The sequence below is a fragment of the Cyprinus carpio genome, chromosome A16 (genome assembly GCF_018340385.1).
Source record: "Cyprinus carpio isolate SPL01 chromosome A16, ASM1834038v1, whole genome shotgun sequence".
Taxonomy (NCBI): domain Eukaryota; kingdom Metazoa; phylum Chordata; class Actinopteri; order Cypriniformes; family Cyprinidae; genus Cyprinus; species Cyprinus carpio.
Genome location: NC_056587.1, coordinates 20,885,795 through 20,904,182, shown reverse-complemented (window position 1 = coordinate 20,904,182; position 18,388 = coordinate 20,885,795). Strand labels below are relative to the sequence as shown.

The 18,388-nt window shown below is 32.1% G+C and overlaps 1 protein-coding gene across 2 annotated transcripts; it reads right to left on the bottom strand.

The window, feature by feature from the left end:
• Positions 1–6,306: 6,306 nt before the first annotated feature.
• Positions 6,307–8,178, bottom strand: LOC109055285 (hepcidin-1). Of its 2 annotated transcripts, none has more exons than XM_042773237.1 (3): positions 7,962–8,178; positions 7,693–7,779; positions 6,307–6,702 (listed from the first exon to the last, which is right to left on the bottom strand). In XM_042773237.1, the coding sequence occupies exons 1-3, from the start codon at positions 8,046–8,048 to the stop codon at positions 6,604–6,606; spliced, it is 273 nt and encodes a 90-aa protein (XP_042629171.1). In that variant the 5' UTR covers positions 8,049–8,178; the 3' UTR covers positions 6,307–6,603. The 2 variants fall into 2 exon arrangements, with proteins under 2 accessions (XP_042629171.1, XP_042629170.1); XM_042773236.1 differs by having other exon boundaries at positions 7,693–7,782; positions 7,962–8,171.
• Between the last annotated feature and the right edge of the window lie 10,210 nt (positions 8,179–18,388).

Sequence of the window (18,388 nt, the reverse complement as noted above, 5' to 3'; positions counted from 1 at the left end):
TGAATTTCATTGCAATGCAATTTAATAAATTCCTCTTCCTGCCATTCCAATTCAAATTCCAATTCAACATCCTGTGACTCGCAAATCAAAAGGTAATTAATTTCTAAATTGGGATTTTCGCCCAACCCTTCAGCAAACGTGCACATCTTGGCATTAACACAAATCCTGAAACGGCCATCAGGGTGCTGAGTCATCGTGTTTGTCACAGTGAAGGAGCGATCAGAAGATGGCCCTGATCACCTTGCACGAGTTCCTCAGAGGCGCTGGGCTAGAGCGCAGCAGATGATTGCTTAATGTGTTGTGCTGCTGCTTTGAAGATGCGTACAGATGCTCTCTAAATCTCCAAGTAATCAGATGAGGATTGTGTAAGCTGGCACGGGGAGCAGTCTACAAACAGAGACTGTAATTAGGACAGCTCCCGTGGGGTTATAGAGGTGCATGTGTGTTACTCCTTTGTTTGATTTCGCACTGCATGTGTCAAAATCACATTTACTGTGCTTACATGCACATATTTTGGTTTATTTGCATTAAATTAACGGAGTCTGCACATGCTAAATGTACAGTTTATATGAACCCTAAACCAAGAGGTCAAGGTTTGGCTGGTTAGTAGGCCACTGCTGGTAGATGCTGGAACTGCACTATTCTGCAGTCAAAGTGCCGGTTATTCAGTTTATGGACATTGGGTATGTGGGTATATTGACATTTTGATCTGGCCAACAACATAATAATCGCAAACATTTTCTCAGATTTAAGTTGATGTTGTCCCTTTTTGATGAAATATACTTCATCAAATATAAATTATATTTGTAATCTAATATGTGCCAACCTCTCACTTTAAACTATTTATTTAAATTTAACATTTTATGAAGTGCACTTACACTCAGATTATGATATTAATTATTATTTTATATAAAAATCTAAATAATTTAATTATATTTGTAATTTAATATGTGCAGGCCTCTTACTTTAAATAGTTAAATTATTTATTTAAATTAAACTATTGAAATGGACTAACTCTCAGATTATAATATTATTTTACATTATGTACAAATTTAAAAAATGTAATTATACTTAATGTAATATGTGCCAGCCTCCCACTTTGAATAAACAAATAAATAAATAAGCACATGCATGCACACATACATTTTCTTTTACTACGAAACTGAATGGCCTTGATTTCAACACTTTTTAATGAACTCACTATTGGGGGGATAAAGTTATAAAGTCTGGTCAGGGCACAAACCCAAAAGTTAACCATTCAACACTTTTAAAAATTCCATTAAAAAAAAAAAAGTCATTAAAAGTTTAATGCTATTAAATCATTTAAAACTATAGACTGTTTCCATAGTTTCCCAGGGACAGAAAAGTAGCAGTAATTGAAGAATCAAGCAGCTACTGCTTCACTTCTGTTTATGTATTCAATAGAACTCGCCCTATACTTGCAAATTCAATCTCTCCTGTCCCACCGGAGCATGTCTACAAACATCTAGTCTTGTTTTTCTTATCTTCTGCACATTCTGAACAGCTACTATAATGCATCTTGTTCGAGACAAATGAAAAGTTTTTTTTTTTTTTTTTTTTTTTTTTTTGCTCTCTTGTACTGGAATGAAAGAGGCTGTGCACTGATAGACAGATGGACGAGAGAGAGAGAGGGAGGGAGGAGGAATATATGAACCTTGTTTTGTTTTTTGCTTTCCTTTGAGTTATTTGTGCAGGAGCTGTGCTGCAAACATTTGCTTACTGAAGTGATGTAGTCAGCAAGAACAAAGCAGGGCAGTGACTCACTAATATAAGACCATTCTGCCCCTCTGTTACTTCACCATCACCTGCACTGCATCCCAGTGTGAGCATATGGAACGTCTTAAAGGAATAGTTCACCCAAAACAAGAAAATCACCCACTCACCCACATATCATTCTGAATCTGAAGGATCTTCTTTCTTCTGTGCAACACAAAGACATCAGAATGTCCCAGCTGCTCTTTTCCATGTAATAAAACCTGTCAGTGATCAGTTAAAAGGCACATGAGATGTTTTGACAGTCATTTTTCAGTTCCTTTGATTATCCCTATGTTCATGATTCCTGGAGAGAGCTTTGATTTGTTGATAATTTTATTGTGTTTTTGTCCCCTTTGTAGTGTATCTAAACTCAGTGTGCTGTATTTCTGCAAACCATCTCCTTTTGTGCTCCATGATTAAAAGAAGAGGTCTTACAGGTTTGTAACAGTCAGTAAATGATGACAGAACTTCCTTTTTGAGTGAATTACTCAAGTGTCAGTGAAGTTCATTCATAAACGACACACAACCTATAGAAGTGCTGCATAATAAACAATTACAAATAAATTGATTATGATCCACTAATAAATCTAAATAGATTAACAAAAAAATAAATATTGACAAATAAACAGAACGAGATCCACAAATAAATCTTAGAGTTTCTCAAACATGAATTAAATAAATAAAATTAGATTTGCAAAAAAAAAAAAAAAAAAAAAAAATATATATATATATATATATATATATATATATATATATATATATATATATATATATATATATATATATATATATATATTCTCATATATATATATTATGTTACAAACAAACTCTGCCTGGCATTCATTTGTAAATCACGTCCTGTACATTTGTAGATTTAGCCTATTTGTGGATCACGATTTTTAGTATTGCCCTCAGTTTATGGCTATGAAACACATGCGTATGCTAAATTATGCATGAGAGACCAGCCTTTATATATTAATCTCTGCACTGTTATGTGCTTCTGTGTTTGGCCGGTGTTAAAATCTCAGAGCATATGCAGATGCATTAGGAGCAGATGGTGAAATGGAGGGACTTGATACAGTATCCTGTACGAAGAGCAATCCAAAGAGAGCAGACAGAACCCAAATCACACAGCCGATATCACGCGTTTGTTCTGGAACGAGCCAGAATCCATGAGCTGCAGTGTGAAGTTCCAGTTGTTGGAGCCGAGATAAGACTTTACATACCAATGAAACTACTGGAGTGTTGCTGCTCTTAAAGGGACAGTTCACCCAAAAATTAACATTCTGGCATTATTTGCTATCCTCAAGTCATTACGAACTTCATCTCATTTCCTCCGAGGAGACAAGGGAGGCAGTGCTTTCTCAAAATACTGGATGAGAAGAAAACAATTGTAGTATAAAACATGACACCAGCAGGTAAAGTTACAGTGGGAGCCCTGGAGGGAGTCCGGGAGTCCTGCAGAGTTTAGCACCAACTTGCCTCAACAGCAGTTTCAAGAAAGAGCTTGATCAGCTGCTTCAGGTGTGTTTGAGGGTTGGAGCTAAACTCTGCAGGACCCTCCGGGACCGAGTTTGGTGACCCCTGCCCTAAAGCATGCGGTGGGTTTGGTGGGGGGTAATTGAGAATGAATGGGAGAAGGTCACTTGAGAGGGGGCAATGCCTCCATCTCGATATGATTGGATATGATTGCTTATGTTCTACTGTGATTGGTTCATTCAATAAGTCCCGCCTCTTGTGTTCTTGGCTTTCGGGGTTCACAAATTATTTGATGACTGATGATCCAATAAGTTTGCAAATAAAATATATTGCTCACATTGTTACTGCCTTGAGTTATTGTTTTGGAATGAATGTAAAATGCTTAAAAACACTCACTTGATGAGATTCATATTTGGCTTAAAACAGAATAACTAGAATATTGATTACATTTAAAAATGTAAATATATATATATATATATATATATATATATATTTATATATATATATATATATATATATATATATATATATATATTCTTTTTTTTTTTTTTTTACAAGCTTGATAGTGCAAGTAATGTTTATTTAACAAAGAAAATGTGTCTGGGATATGAATTTACGTTTGATTAAAAAAAAAAAAAAAAAACTTTGAGGACTTTGCCTCCTCATTTCAGAACACCACTATTATTATTTATTGTGGAAAAAAAATACAATAATAAGAGTTCATAGTGACCAAACTTGAAACTCCAAAAGGATCATAACACAAATAATTAAGTAATTAATTATTAATTATTTTTTAATTAATTAATAATTGATGTTTTTTTATTAAACTACTACTACTAATAATAATAATAACAATATTTATTACATTTAACAAATAATAATATTAATAAGTTTTCCATAAGACTTTTCTTTATTTATTGTCTATTATATTCCGAGTCTTCAGAAGAAATGCTTCCATTCAAAAGGTGTGGTTGAAAAATTGCTTCTGCTCACCGAGTCTTCATTTATTTGATAAAAATAGAGAAATAAAAACAGCAAGTACTGTGTAATGTTATTATAATGAAAAATAATTGTTTTATATGTGAATATCTGTTCAAATGTAATTTATTTCTGTGATCAAAGCTGTATTTTCAGCATCATTACTCCAGTCTTCAGTGTCACATGATCTTCAGAAATTATTCTAATATGCTGATTTGCTGCTCAAGAAACATTTCTAAATATTATCAATGTTGAAAACAGTAGAGCTGCCAAATATATTTGTGAAAACCATGATACATTTCAAGATAATTTGATTAATATAAAGTTCAACAGAACAGCATTAATGTGAAATAGAAATATTTTGTAACATGATAAATGTCTTTATTGACACTTTTGATAATTTTAAAGGGGTCATATGATGCAATTTACATTTTTCCTTTCTCTTTGGAGTGTTACAAGCTCTTGGTGAATAAAGAAGATCTGTAAAGTTGCAAAGACTAAAGTCTCAAATCCAAAAAGATGTTCTTTATAAAAGTTAAATCTCGTCCACGTCCCCCTGAAACAGCTCGTTCTAACACACCCCCACATGTCTACGTCAGTATGTGGGAAGATTTGCATAACGCTGCCCAGATGTTCACACAAAGAAAGAAGGCGTAACTTTTTTTTCTCGTTGTAGTATTGTAGTTGCTGCCGCCATGTCGTATAGATGCTGTGTTTCACTGTGAAAGGGAAACTACTTTGTTTGGCCTTCCAAACAAGGACGATATCCGCTTCGTCATGCCTGGAGCTGATCCGTGCAGGTCACTGAGGAAATACATCAACTTTGCACTGTGGATCACCGAATAGGCCTCCGCTCACTCAAGGTCGTGGTGTGACGCTGTTTCGTTGTGAAAGCGAAACTACTTTGTTTTTGCCTTCCAAAAGAAAACACGACTAGAAATCATGTTTATATCACGTTTATAATGGGTTTTATGTTTATGTCTCATCGCTCCGGCCTGACAAGGCATCACAATATGTTAAGAGGTGTAACATTTCCGTCACACGCTTGAGGCATTCGGCCAATCACAATGCACTGGATAGCTGGCCAATCACAGCATACCTCGCTTTTCAGACCGATGAGCTTTGTAAAAATTGATGCGTTTAATAAGAGGGCACTGGATAGTTTGCAGTTTGTTGATAATAATGTTTTTTTTTTGTTTTAAACGGCGTAGTTTCATTTAGTTGAAACAATTAATTAAAGTATTTTTATTTTTATGTGTTTTTTGTGACTTATTTAATGCATCCCTGCTGAATGAAAGTACCAATTTCTTTAAAAAAAAAACAAAAAAACAATAATAATAGTAGAAGAATAACCATAGTCGCCACAAGGTCCTCAACAATCGGACACAGAGGAGGTATAAGAGCGACTGCCAACATTCCTTTGTACTAATTAAAACTAACGACTCCAGGTGCTGCCTGCAATCGACATAACGAAGAGCCAGGCGGCATGTTTGTGTTGGTGGTTTGCCTTGATTAAAGCCTTCATCCATTCTGCTTAGGAATCTCAAGCATATTAAATAACGCTGCTGACACAAGTTCAGTATGAATTATAGAATGTATGATGAAAAAGCTGTTGAGATTCGAGAGGCCACTTTAGAAACACAACAGCAGCTTTATGTGTCTGCATCCACAGTGTCTGTTATAAAATCTAGTCAGACGCCTATGTTTTAAGGTCCTCGTGATGCAAAGGCTGGCTAAAAATTTGGGCAGCATCACATGTATATTTCACAAAAAAAGTGAAACAATAAATGTCATTATATGTCAAAGATATTGATGAAAAGTCTAATTAAAAGTTGACAATATCAATAGCTGTGTGTGCATTGTGTGTGTTTAATAAAAGTGTTTAATTAGAATTTACAAATAATTCAAGAAAAATGTTGAATGAGGTGCATATACAGCATTTCTGCCTGATATCAGTGTGTGTGTGTGTGTGTGTGTGTGTGTGTGTGTGTGTGTGTGTGTGTGTGTGTGTGTGTTTGGGTGTTTAGCGTCCCCTAGAGATTCACCACTGACTGACCTCAAATAACAACACGGTTCAAATGTTAAATCATTTTAATACAAATATCCAAAAGCTTTACATTTACTAAACAATCATTGTACATAGTCATGAAAATATATACATGTATAAAATATACAAAATCATGGAAGTAGCTGCAACTTTTACAAAGCAGTATGCAAGGAGACAGCCTGCATTTATACCCGTTTCAAACAACATGGTGCGACAAGGAAAATCATTTCAGCAGGGTTTTGGAAGACAAAAGTCCAAATAAGTTAATGTTTCAAAGAAACTCTTTTCCTGAGCACATGGGACTCGGTTAAATGCCCGCAGGATCAGAATTTGCAGCAGTATCCACAGCCTTTGTTGCGGCAGCAGTTGCAGCAGTATCTGCACAGGGACAGATGGCTTTGACGTTTCACCCTGAAGAATGCCTTTTGGGGAACAAGAAATTACATTTTATTCAGGGCCTCCTAAAAACATTAAATTAAAATTTAAACAACAACAAAAAAATATTAATTAAATCCATTGATTATTAGTATTATTAATTAATTTGAATTTGTATAGATTTTTGGAATGAGCCACGTGTAGAATATATAAAGTATTTGATTAAATAAAAATGTAAAAATAAAACAATAATTAAAAATAATTAATGATAAAAATAATAACAAATTGTTTACAATTTAATAGATAAAAGACAAAAAATTATCCAAAATTTATAATAATTAAATCTATTAATCATGTGTGTGTACGTGTATGTAATTAAATTACATTTTAAAAATAATATATATATATATATATATATATATATATATATTATATATATATATATATATATATATATATATATATATATATATATATATATATATATATATATATATATACGTATACACACGCACACACACATGATTATATATATATAGTCAAACCAAAATTTATTCAGACACCATCAGCATTTCACACATTATCATTCGCTATAGTTTAGAAAATGGTAATAAAATATGACAAGAAACTCAGAGTTAAACTATGTAAGAACAAATTCATCTTGATAATGTCAGATAACATTTAAGCAAAACATGGTCAGGTCAAAGTGTCAGACATTTTTATCAATTTTACTGGTAGTCCACTGTATGAAGAATTGTTGGGTATAATTTGCCACAGTTTACTTTATTTTGCTACCCTCACTTACACAAATAAATTATGGTGACCGGCACCCACTAGTAAAAAAATATCAAAAATTAAATCTGGTGTCTGAATAATTTTTGGTTTGACAATATATATATATGTGTGTGTGTGTGTGTGTGTGTGTGTGTGTGTGTGTGTGTGTGTGTGTGTAATAATAAAAAATAGAAGAGTGTTTAATTAAATTACGTTTAAATATAAATAATCTAAAATAAAGAAACTCTGAGCTGGATACATACCAGGGGATTGGTTTGTTCCTGTGAAGTTTCTGTCAGATGCTGGTTCTCCTGTGGTGCTTCACTCTCCACATGATGCTCATCTTCAGTCTGCTGATGAAATACAGAAGGCAAGACTTTAAAACAGGTGGCATGTTTTTCATTAAATCACTAGTGACATTATATAATGCTAAACAGATCATGCAAATATAATGCAATGAATAAATATTACTGGTGGTTCCGAGTGTAAATGTGCCTAATGAAAGACCAGGGTGTCTCAGCGCAGTGCTCACCTGTGTGAAGGGAACGGCTGCGGTCGGGAGGATGCAGACGCATGCGATGATGACTGCAGCAGCGAGAGCCACACGTGAGAACTTCATTTTCACTTCTGTAACGCTGAAGGTAGTTCTTCTCTTGAGGAGTTGATGTAGAGGATGATATCTGCTGAAGTGATTCCTCTGCTTCTCTTTTAAGTTTACTCTTTCTTCTGCTCATGACAGGCACTGCTCTGATATTTATATTGAGCTCAGAGGGCGTCGTTTTTCCCCTTTGACCTGCGTGACTCTTCCCATCAGCTCTTACACAACTCTGGAAACTCTCAACAGCTTCACATGTGGAAATTACGCTCAATGTCCAGCACGGAGATGAATGAATGAGTGAATCAAGCAATCAGTCAATCAAGCAATCAATCAAGCAAGCAATCAATCAAAAAAAAATAATTAGTTTTGATTACCAATAAGCATTGCACTAATCAAAAGAAGCAAAAGAAAGAGCCCCGATACTGATAAAACATCAGTTTTAAATGAAATACTGTCTAAAGTTCTGTTTCAAATTACATTATATTTTACTTCTACTCCTAAATCAATATAATGCATCGGTTGTCCATTAAAGTATAATATACACAAAACCTTTAAAAACAAACAAACAAAATGAACATCAATGCCATCAGTTATCTTATCATACATACTGATATTTTTGCTTTCCCAGAAGAAATGTTATGCTTTATTATTATTATTATTATTATTATTATGCGTGTGTGTGTGTGTGTGTGTGTATGTATGTATATATATATATATATATATATATATATATGTATATATCACATATAAGTAATCAGTATGAAGTTATGCCTCTCTTGTGTTACAAAAATAAAGAAGAAAAAAATGAAACAAAAATTAAATAATAGAAGGATCAGTTATTGAATAAAATGATTGGTAAAACATTTGTGCTGTTTCCAGGGAAACTTTCATCCTTCCTGCTTATGTGGTACTATCTTTTGTAAAGCTGATATTTATTATGAAAAATGTTCTACAAATAAATTTGAACTGAATTTAAAACCTTTAATATTCTAATAATTGCCAGAGAGGAATAAATAAATGCTGTTAACTGAATTTACTGAAGTAAATTTGCTAGATATGACATAAATAGATAGAAACAGTAGTAGAAGAAGTCTATTATCATGTTAGAAAACCTAAAACTTGAACATTTTTGTGGTTATAAGACAACAAAGAAGGAAATTGTGACACACAGTAACGGATCTGTGACTAATTAACTGAAACACGCTATAATAACTGTGAATAAACTCACTGTAATTGTACAGCATCATGTATGCTGATATATAAATTAATAACAGATTGTTCTTACACGATTCATGAGGTGTGTAAACATCAGATAACCTTCTGCCACTGCGTCTGTCAATAATGTCAATAAATATTAACCAGAACGGCCTCATGACGGACATCAATAATGATTTCAATTATTTTTCTGAAGAATTTAAAGTGCAGATGAAATCGTCATAAAACAGAGACTAGACCATCTGTGTCTTGCAATTTATTATATTGCTAAAGACAAGATTTCCATTAAATAAAGGACAGGTCTAGGCGACATTTTGGGGGAAAAATGATTTAAAATTCTGCTTGAATTGAGTAGCAATGCACTTTGTGGGTGATACATTTCCTCTTGCTTTTTGTGTTTCTTCTTACTGTATAAATCACAGTAAATGCTCTTTATATTATCTATGATCACTGGCATCATGAAATGCATTGCAATGAGAATTCCCTATTATTATTATTATTATTTTATCAGAACTGCAGGCCTGCAGTATTTATGCAGTATGAATACTGTTCACAGTATGCTAATTTCCTGTATGCTTGGAATACCTGGACGATATTTGTCAAAGTGTGCTGTATGAGAAGGAGAAGAGAATGATGTCAGAAAACATCACCCATATTCTTAGTGTTTGTGTTGTTTCCAGTGAAATGTTTATGCTCTTTGCTTGTATGGCACAAATTTTGTGTAAAGCTGATATTTATTGTGAAAAATGCTCTACAAAAAAATTTGAGTTGAAAAAAAATGTTTAATATTCTAATAAGGAGAAAATAAACGCTAATTGCAAAGTAAATATTTTTTCATAATAATGTTTTTTTTTCTTTTTTTACTTTTGTACAATGTCAAATAAAAGGCAGTTATTTAATTATAATCATATGTACTATTTGTCTTCACATTTTACTATTATATATATACAATTTTTATTCATTATATTTGAATGGCACAAATTTATTTTATGAAAAATAGTTATAAAAATGAATATATATATATATATATATATATATATATATATATATATATATATATATATATATATATATATATATATATATATATATATTTGTATGTATTCAGGTTTATTTATTTATTTTTGATTTTACAATTTCTTTGTAGTTCTTTTTTTTTAGTACAATAAGTTTTTAAGATAAAATAAGATTTCAGATAATAAAAATGTAAATTTGATTAATTTACATGAATCAAAGTGTCTTTTTCAAAACTCTGATTCATTATTAGTTTGCATCATCACTCAAAAACAGGTCTGTGTAGCACAAGCTGTGGTGATCGTGTTTACTGTATTGAGCAGGTAAGTAGTCTTTCTCAAGAGCTGCAGGGACACATTAGTGCGTTTGTTGGAGAACGACGCCAGTGCTATCAGCCGGGATCTTCTGGTCAAACAGACACAGACGCTGCTGTCAACCTGACAGGCGCCACAGCCCGTCTCTCTCACTCTGTCCTGGGCCAATGACCCCTCTCCTCCTCTCTTACCTGCACAGATCCTGCCTCTGTCAAGAATTCATCCACTCACACTTTCCCGAACACAGAAATCACCACCAAAACATGACAATCGATATCCAGCCTGCACAAAAAGACTAATGAAAGCAGGTGAAAACAGACACTCAACGTGACTTAAAAGAGCAGAGAAAACAACCCATCAACAGCTCTGTTTCTACTGCAGAAGCTGTTAGAAAGCTGCTTTGATAGTCACAGATGATTTTAGCAGGTCTAGCTAGTGATTTGCTGGTTTTAAGCAGCTGCACTGTGACCAAATCCCATCTAAAACCATCAAAACAGCAGCTTTATGCTGTATTCTTTAGCAATATAAGCAGCTGACTTCACAGGCAACATCACTGAAATAAGCTTGAAAGTGAGATTTTTGGATTTATGTAAAAACATAAACATTCTGTTTTTTTTTTTTTCTAAAGATTTTGCAATTCTATATACTGTAGTTTGTTTTTGTGCATAAATATGCATTTGTTACTTTGCATATTCTAAAACTGAAGCATGCATTTTTAATTTGAATTAAAAGATGATCACCCAAGAAAACTAAACTATTTGAAATGCAAAAGATTTGATTAAGAAAATGATTTGAATAGGTTTTGATGTTAGTATGTTGTTTAGCAAATAATGAGACTCTGATAAGCATAAAAACTGGGTAAAAAAAAAAATTGCTGCTGCCTTAGAATTTAGTGTGAAAAAATGTTTTGAAAAAATCTTAGAAGGCTATGCTGCTAACCTTTAAAAAAGTCTTAAGTTAGAAAAGTACAAAATACTGTACTGAGTTTGATGGAGCTTTAAAGCTGAAAAGTACAATTAAATTAAATTAAATTAAATTAAATTAAATTAAATTAAGTTAAGTTAAGTTAAGTTAAGTTAAGTTAAATTAAATTAATAAGGAAAAAATAATGTCATAAGTAAGGAAAAATAATTTCATACACACACACACACACACACACACACACACACACATTTCTAGTGATTGTATTTATATATACATATACACAGTACACACATATATACACATATGAAGCTACTTGACCTTCAACACCTGATTGACTCAGTCAAGGTGTTTCTGGCTCTGTTAGAGAATAACAGATGGTGGAAGTAGTGCAGAACAGTATGTAACATTAAATAAAGCATCTTCAGCTAATGGGAGAATGGAAAACAGAGTCCAGTATACATTTGAATAGCCGCTGAACCTAATGTTCAGCTTCAGAAATATAACAATGGGCCAAAGGATTCCATTATATATAATGGATAATCCATTGACACTTCACTAAGACAAGAATTAAAAGCATTATTGACCAATCACACCTTAACAAACACAACTAATCCTGAAAGAGAGCAGTAATAGACATCTGTCCTACTTACACCATGTGCTCACGATTTGCTTCAGCAGAGATTTACAGCTAAACAGGAAACTAATAGGAAATGAAATGTGTCAGATAATCAGATTATAGGTGAAAATGTAGTTACTTCACATCTGTTGTGAAATACAGGGATCTTGACTGAACAGTGGAGAGAAAGGTAAAATAATTTCTATAAGGATTGTGGAACAAATTCTATGGTAAACAAAATAAGATAAAAAAACAGTAATAAATAGACATATATATATATATATATATATATATATATATATATATATATATATATATATATATATCTATATATATATATATATAGAAGTCATTAAAAAGGAACATTTTTTTATTTATATTTTTTGTTATGGTTTCACCACAAGGCATGTTTGGATGTCAATGTTTGATGTCTTACCTGAAAATAACTTGCATTAATTAAAATATGTCCGTGCCATTGTTTTGTCTCAACATGCACACACCAGTAATGTATTTTTCAAGGGCATTTTTATAAAAGCTACTTACATATCCTAATTTAACTAAAGCCTATAGTCCCCTGTCTGTGAAACATGGCCTTCCTCTTTTCAACCTTGAGATTTTGTCATTTAGATTTTTTTTTAAATATATTGTATACACACATATATAATTTGTTCCATGTATTTTAGGACAGTACAATAAATATCCATTTTTAAAGAAAGGAGAAAACGCCTTCCTTATCTTCTGTTGCTATAATGTCAAAGATCGCACCTCCCATCAAAATCTGTATTTTGCTGCAAATTCACTTTGATTCCAAATTATGCCATTTCACCCTTTCCTCGTCACTCCTGTTTATTCGGATTTCTTGCTATATTATATTTCAGCCCCACGTTCTGTTGTTCTATTAGCCTTTATCCCACCGCCTGACCTGATATTTGTGAGTTTCCGCTTCTTTTATCAAGCACCATCAGATTTCATTTTCATCCAGCCTACTAAATAAATAAAAGTACATTGATTTTATAAATGAATGCACTCGTCCAAATATGTTTGCTTCGACCTTTTCACATTTATTCTTGCAAAAGACAATGAAACGGCTGTTGCAATATTGAAAATTCACAGAAAAGTGAAGAGGAAGTTGGCACGTCGCCTTCCGTTCCAAATCACTTGGCTGCTCAGTAAAGTGAGACGCCACGAGCTCTTTTGTAGAGAACAGAAGAACGCTTCTATGCTAAGACTAGATGAGAGGCGGTGGGGAATAGAGGCATGAACCTGTATGAATAAATAAGAGCGACAATCTGCCCGCCTGTAATCACCGCACACAAAACCCTGAAGCCGCTGCACAGAGCCGCAGAGACACGCACGGAACAAAGGCTTCTGCTGAAGCGGCATTACGGCTCTGTAAAACCCATCCTCTCGTGAACACAAAAGAGCTGGGCAGCAGTGAGCAGACGAGTTCACTGGAGCTCTGACATCAGGGATGCTGAAGCGTTCAGCTGCAACAATGAAGTCCTTCAGCAAGAACACAGCCAGGAGACCGGCGGCCCTAAACCCGTCAATGTCTCTGTTGCGCGCGAAACAGATCGCTTTTGTGTGCTTTTGAGTACTACATAGCACGACATAGAGACTTTTATAGGCTCAAATCCTACATCATTTCACTGTGCGTTACAAAAAAGCCTTGCATACACGTCACCAAACTAGATAAATCATCATAAATCAATTTTCACAATTCTAAGTGTCCAAGATGAATCACGACGTTGCAACTTTTGAAGTAAAGTATCTTTAAAAAATACAAAAAAGTTATATTCTAAGGTATAATATAAAACTATACTTACTTTAAGTAATTAACCATTAATCTAAAATACAAGGTATTTAATATTTGTATACCTAACTTGTACATAATTTGCAATACGGATGTACTGTTGCACTCTATTGAATATCTAAAGCATGACATGCATAAACATAATTAATATGCTAATAATACCTGTATAGTTTTGGAGCATCTGGCATTTGATCAATAAAAGCAGATTTAAGCTTTTCATAAAATAAATGAATAAATAAATGTGACCACAAAACCAGTCTTAAGTGTCAATTTTTCAAAATTTAGATTTACACAAAATCTGAAAGCTGAATAAATAATCTTTCCATTGATGTATGGTTTGTTAGGATCGGACAAAATTTGGCTGAGATGCAACTATTTGAAAATCTGGAATCTGAGGGTGCAAAAAAATCTAAACATCGAGAAAATCACCTTTAAAGTTGTCCAAATGAATTCTTAGCAATGCATATTACTAATCAAAAATTAAGTTTTGATATATTTACAGTAGGAAATTTACAAAATATCTTCGTGGAACATGATCTTTACTTAATATTCTAATGATTTTTGGCATAAAAGAAAAATAGATAATTTTGACACATACAATGAATTTTTGGCTATTGCTACAAATATACCCCAGAGACTTAAGACTGCTTTTGTTCTCCAGGGACCCAAATATATAATTTATCAGGTTAATAAATTATTATTTAAATATATATACACTACACTTCTAAAATTTGGGGTCAGTATGATTTTTTTTTTTTTAAAGAAATGAATACTTAGCATTAAATTGATTAACAGTTTACAGTAAAAGCATTTTATAATTACAATGTTAAAATGTTTAAAAAGATAATACATAATTTTATTAATACATTTATGAATGAATTTATTATTTATTGATTGATTAATTTATATTTATTAATATATACATTCAAACGTGTGGGGTCGGTATAATTTCTAAAAAAATAAATAAATAAAAAATAGACTCAGCATTAAATTGATCAATAGTGACAGTAAAGACATTTATAATGTTACAATGTCACAAGAGATTTCTTTAAAAATACATAAACATTAATTAGCACATAAATCCCATTTTAAAATATATTAAAATAGAAAAGTTTTTTATAGCACTTTTTTAGATCAAATGTCACAAAGTTTTAATTCTAATAATTTTTCGCAATATTACAGTTTTTACTGTCTTTTTGATTAAATAAATGCAGCCTTGGTGAGCAGAAGAGACTTCTTTAGAAAAAACATTCAAAATCTTATTAACCTCAAACTTTTGAACTTTAAAACAAAACCTCTGAAGGAAAACCTTAGGTGTGGTCAGTTATAAAAAATAAAGCATACTAATTTACAGGTACAGGCTTTATTGAGCCACAACAAATAAAGCAACATCCAGGAAGCCTGATTCTATTGTTTATATGTATTTCCAGGACGAGGACGGCAGAGACTGTGATGTCCTAATGGGACACGGGTCCATAGATCAGTCACGTCAAACAGAGCAGCGGACACACAGACGCCTGCCTTTGTGTGTCTGACCGGCGGCTCACAGACGTGCCAAAAGAGAAGACAATCTAGAAAGTCAAGGATCATTTCTGTTTTACACTTTTTTTATTACTGCATTTTTTGTATTTTTCCTATTTCTTTTTTAAATAATTTTGTCTTATGATTTTTCATGATTTTTTTTTTATCTGAATGAAAAAATACAAAAAAATTAAAACAATTTTTTAAATCTATTTTTTTTTTTTCATTTTTAAATAATTTTGTCTTGTGATTATTTTAATAATTTTGTATATATATATTCTCATTCTCATTCTAAACATGAGAAAAGTTTTTTATTTATTAATTTTTTTTATATTTTTTCCTTATAATTTTAGGGAAAAAATTATAAGGAAAACATATTTCAAAAACATAAATAATATAAAATAATTAAAAATGTTGTGATTCATCTTGGAGGTTTAGAATTTTTTATTTTTATTTATTTATTTTTTTAATACAAATTTATAATTAAATTCATATAACGATTCATATAAAATCCAATTAATTAAATATTTGTTGCAAAGATTGAGTGTGTAAAGAGACTATTACATAATTTGCGATGCATACGGCATGGAGAAAACAAACTGTTGCACTCTTTTGAATATCCAGGGCATGGCATGCATAAATAAAATTAATATGCTAATAATAGTTTCTGAGCATCTGCCGTTTGATCAGTGAAAGCAGCTTTATGTTTTTCATACTGATAAGATTGAGATTACCTGCTGTCTGGTGTCACATGCCGTTCTCCGACAGTTGAGGGTCATTTCCTAAGCAAGGTGTGAACAATGATGAATGATGAGGAGAAATATAATGAGTGAAGAATCCTCGGAGGCGCCGTGATGGTTGAGAATAAATGATGTCTGAAACAAGAAAAGATATTAGCAAAGCATTCGCTCTGTTTTCACGAACAATCTGATAAAACCGTCCCAGCTGTGCCTCAAACCTCATTTAAAGACACAATAGAGACAGTTATGAATTGAGAGAGATTGAGTGAGCTGCGCATTCCTCTTCCAAACTATTATCTCTAAGGTCATTTGTATTAGACCGGCCTACGTTTAAAATATTGGAGACAATACATCAATCATAGGAAGGCATACATAAATGATTTGCCAACCCCAGAGACACCTGGAAAAAGCCTTTAGAGTATAAGGATGGAATATTCACAATGATTTCAATGGTTATATAAAATTAAGCAACATTGTAATTATAATTAATTATAATAATTGCATTTTTAGTTTTCCAGTTTATGTGTGTCATTACATAACAAACATACACAAAAATAAGAGGTTTTAGGCTAAGTTCATTTCTGAGTTTAATGAATCAGTTCAAAACTCTGATTCAGTGATTCACTTGTGTTCATTTACACTGATCAAAATAAAATATAGAAATAAATCATTTACAATGTTTGTTTGGTTGAAATAAATATTTTTAAGTCAAATCAGACAAAACACATAAATATCAAGATACAAATGGATAATCTTCAGTTTTAAAAAATATTTAATAATAAATATTATAATATTTAATAATATTATATGTATATTATATTTATATTAAATATTATAATATAAAATAATAATAAATATTTAATAAAAAAAATATTTAATTATTTTAGCTATATGGGCACAGCCCTAAAAAGTATTATTGGAACTAATATAAATTATAAAACACAATTTAATGTGAAAGTGACGTGACCTTTGGGTTACAAGTCTGACTTTCTAACCATTGGGCCATGACTGGCCCCCTTTTAATTAAAATTAATACAATTTATTGTTAATTTGAGAAACCCACAATACGCTTCAAGTCTATGTATGAATAAAGAGATAGATAAGATAAGATAAGATAAGATAAGATAAGATAAGATAAGATAAGATAAGATAAGATAAGAGATAAATATTTTATTATAAGATCAAATAAAAATCTAAAATAAAATGTACAATATAAAATAGAATAAAATATCACCTAAAATGGCTTGAATAAATATTGAGATAAATAATTTACAAAGTTTGCTTTGCTGAAATAAATAAATTAATAAATAAATAATTTTTAAGCCATAACAGACAAAACAAAGAAATATACTGAATATCTTCAAGTCTTTAAGTTTTATTCAGGTCTTCAAATTTATTTAAAACATTTAAAATTTAAAAGCTATATCGCCCAGCCCTTAAATGTATTCTAGAGACTAATATAAATTATGATTATATTAATTTGAATAGCCCACACTGGCTATTCTTCAATAATGTTTGTTAATAGATTACACAAGTAAAGTCAATATTAATAAGTTTAAAGTAATTCAACAACTCCCTCAAAGCTCGGTCGGTTACAGAGACACTAGTTTAAGCTCTGGAGACAATATTATCATGTTTTCTAGTGCAAATTGTTAGGATGCTGAAACTTCATATAAAAAGCCAAGGAGGTGTTTAAATAACCTTAGCTGCATTGAAACATGCCTAATATCTGAGTCAATTATGAGACCTTCACAGACCATTACTTTGAAACAAAGTTTATGAAGAGACTGTAAAAGTGACGCAGAGTAAAGTTTCTCTCCCTCTCAGAGGAGGGTTTACAGTCATATTAAAATTCCTGCAATTATTCCTCACTGTTACTGTATGGTCACTAGGGTAATCACTGCCATTAAGTGCAGCATTTATTACAAAATAATTATCATAACGCAGAAATCGGCTAACAGTCCTTTAGAGAAGGTGTGATATTTATCCTGCCGAAATGAAGCGGTTCACATAAAACAACAGACGCTGTAGTCTATTATTAACAGCACAGTCATGAGTATGCTAAGAGTTATTTTTAGTCATGTATATTGTTTTCCTTGGCTGTGAGGTCTTAAAGGAACAGTTCACCCAGAAATCAAAGCTTTGGTCATTTACTCACCCTTAAGTCGCCCCAAACGCGTATGCTGTGATTTCTTCAATGGATC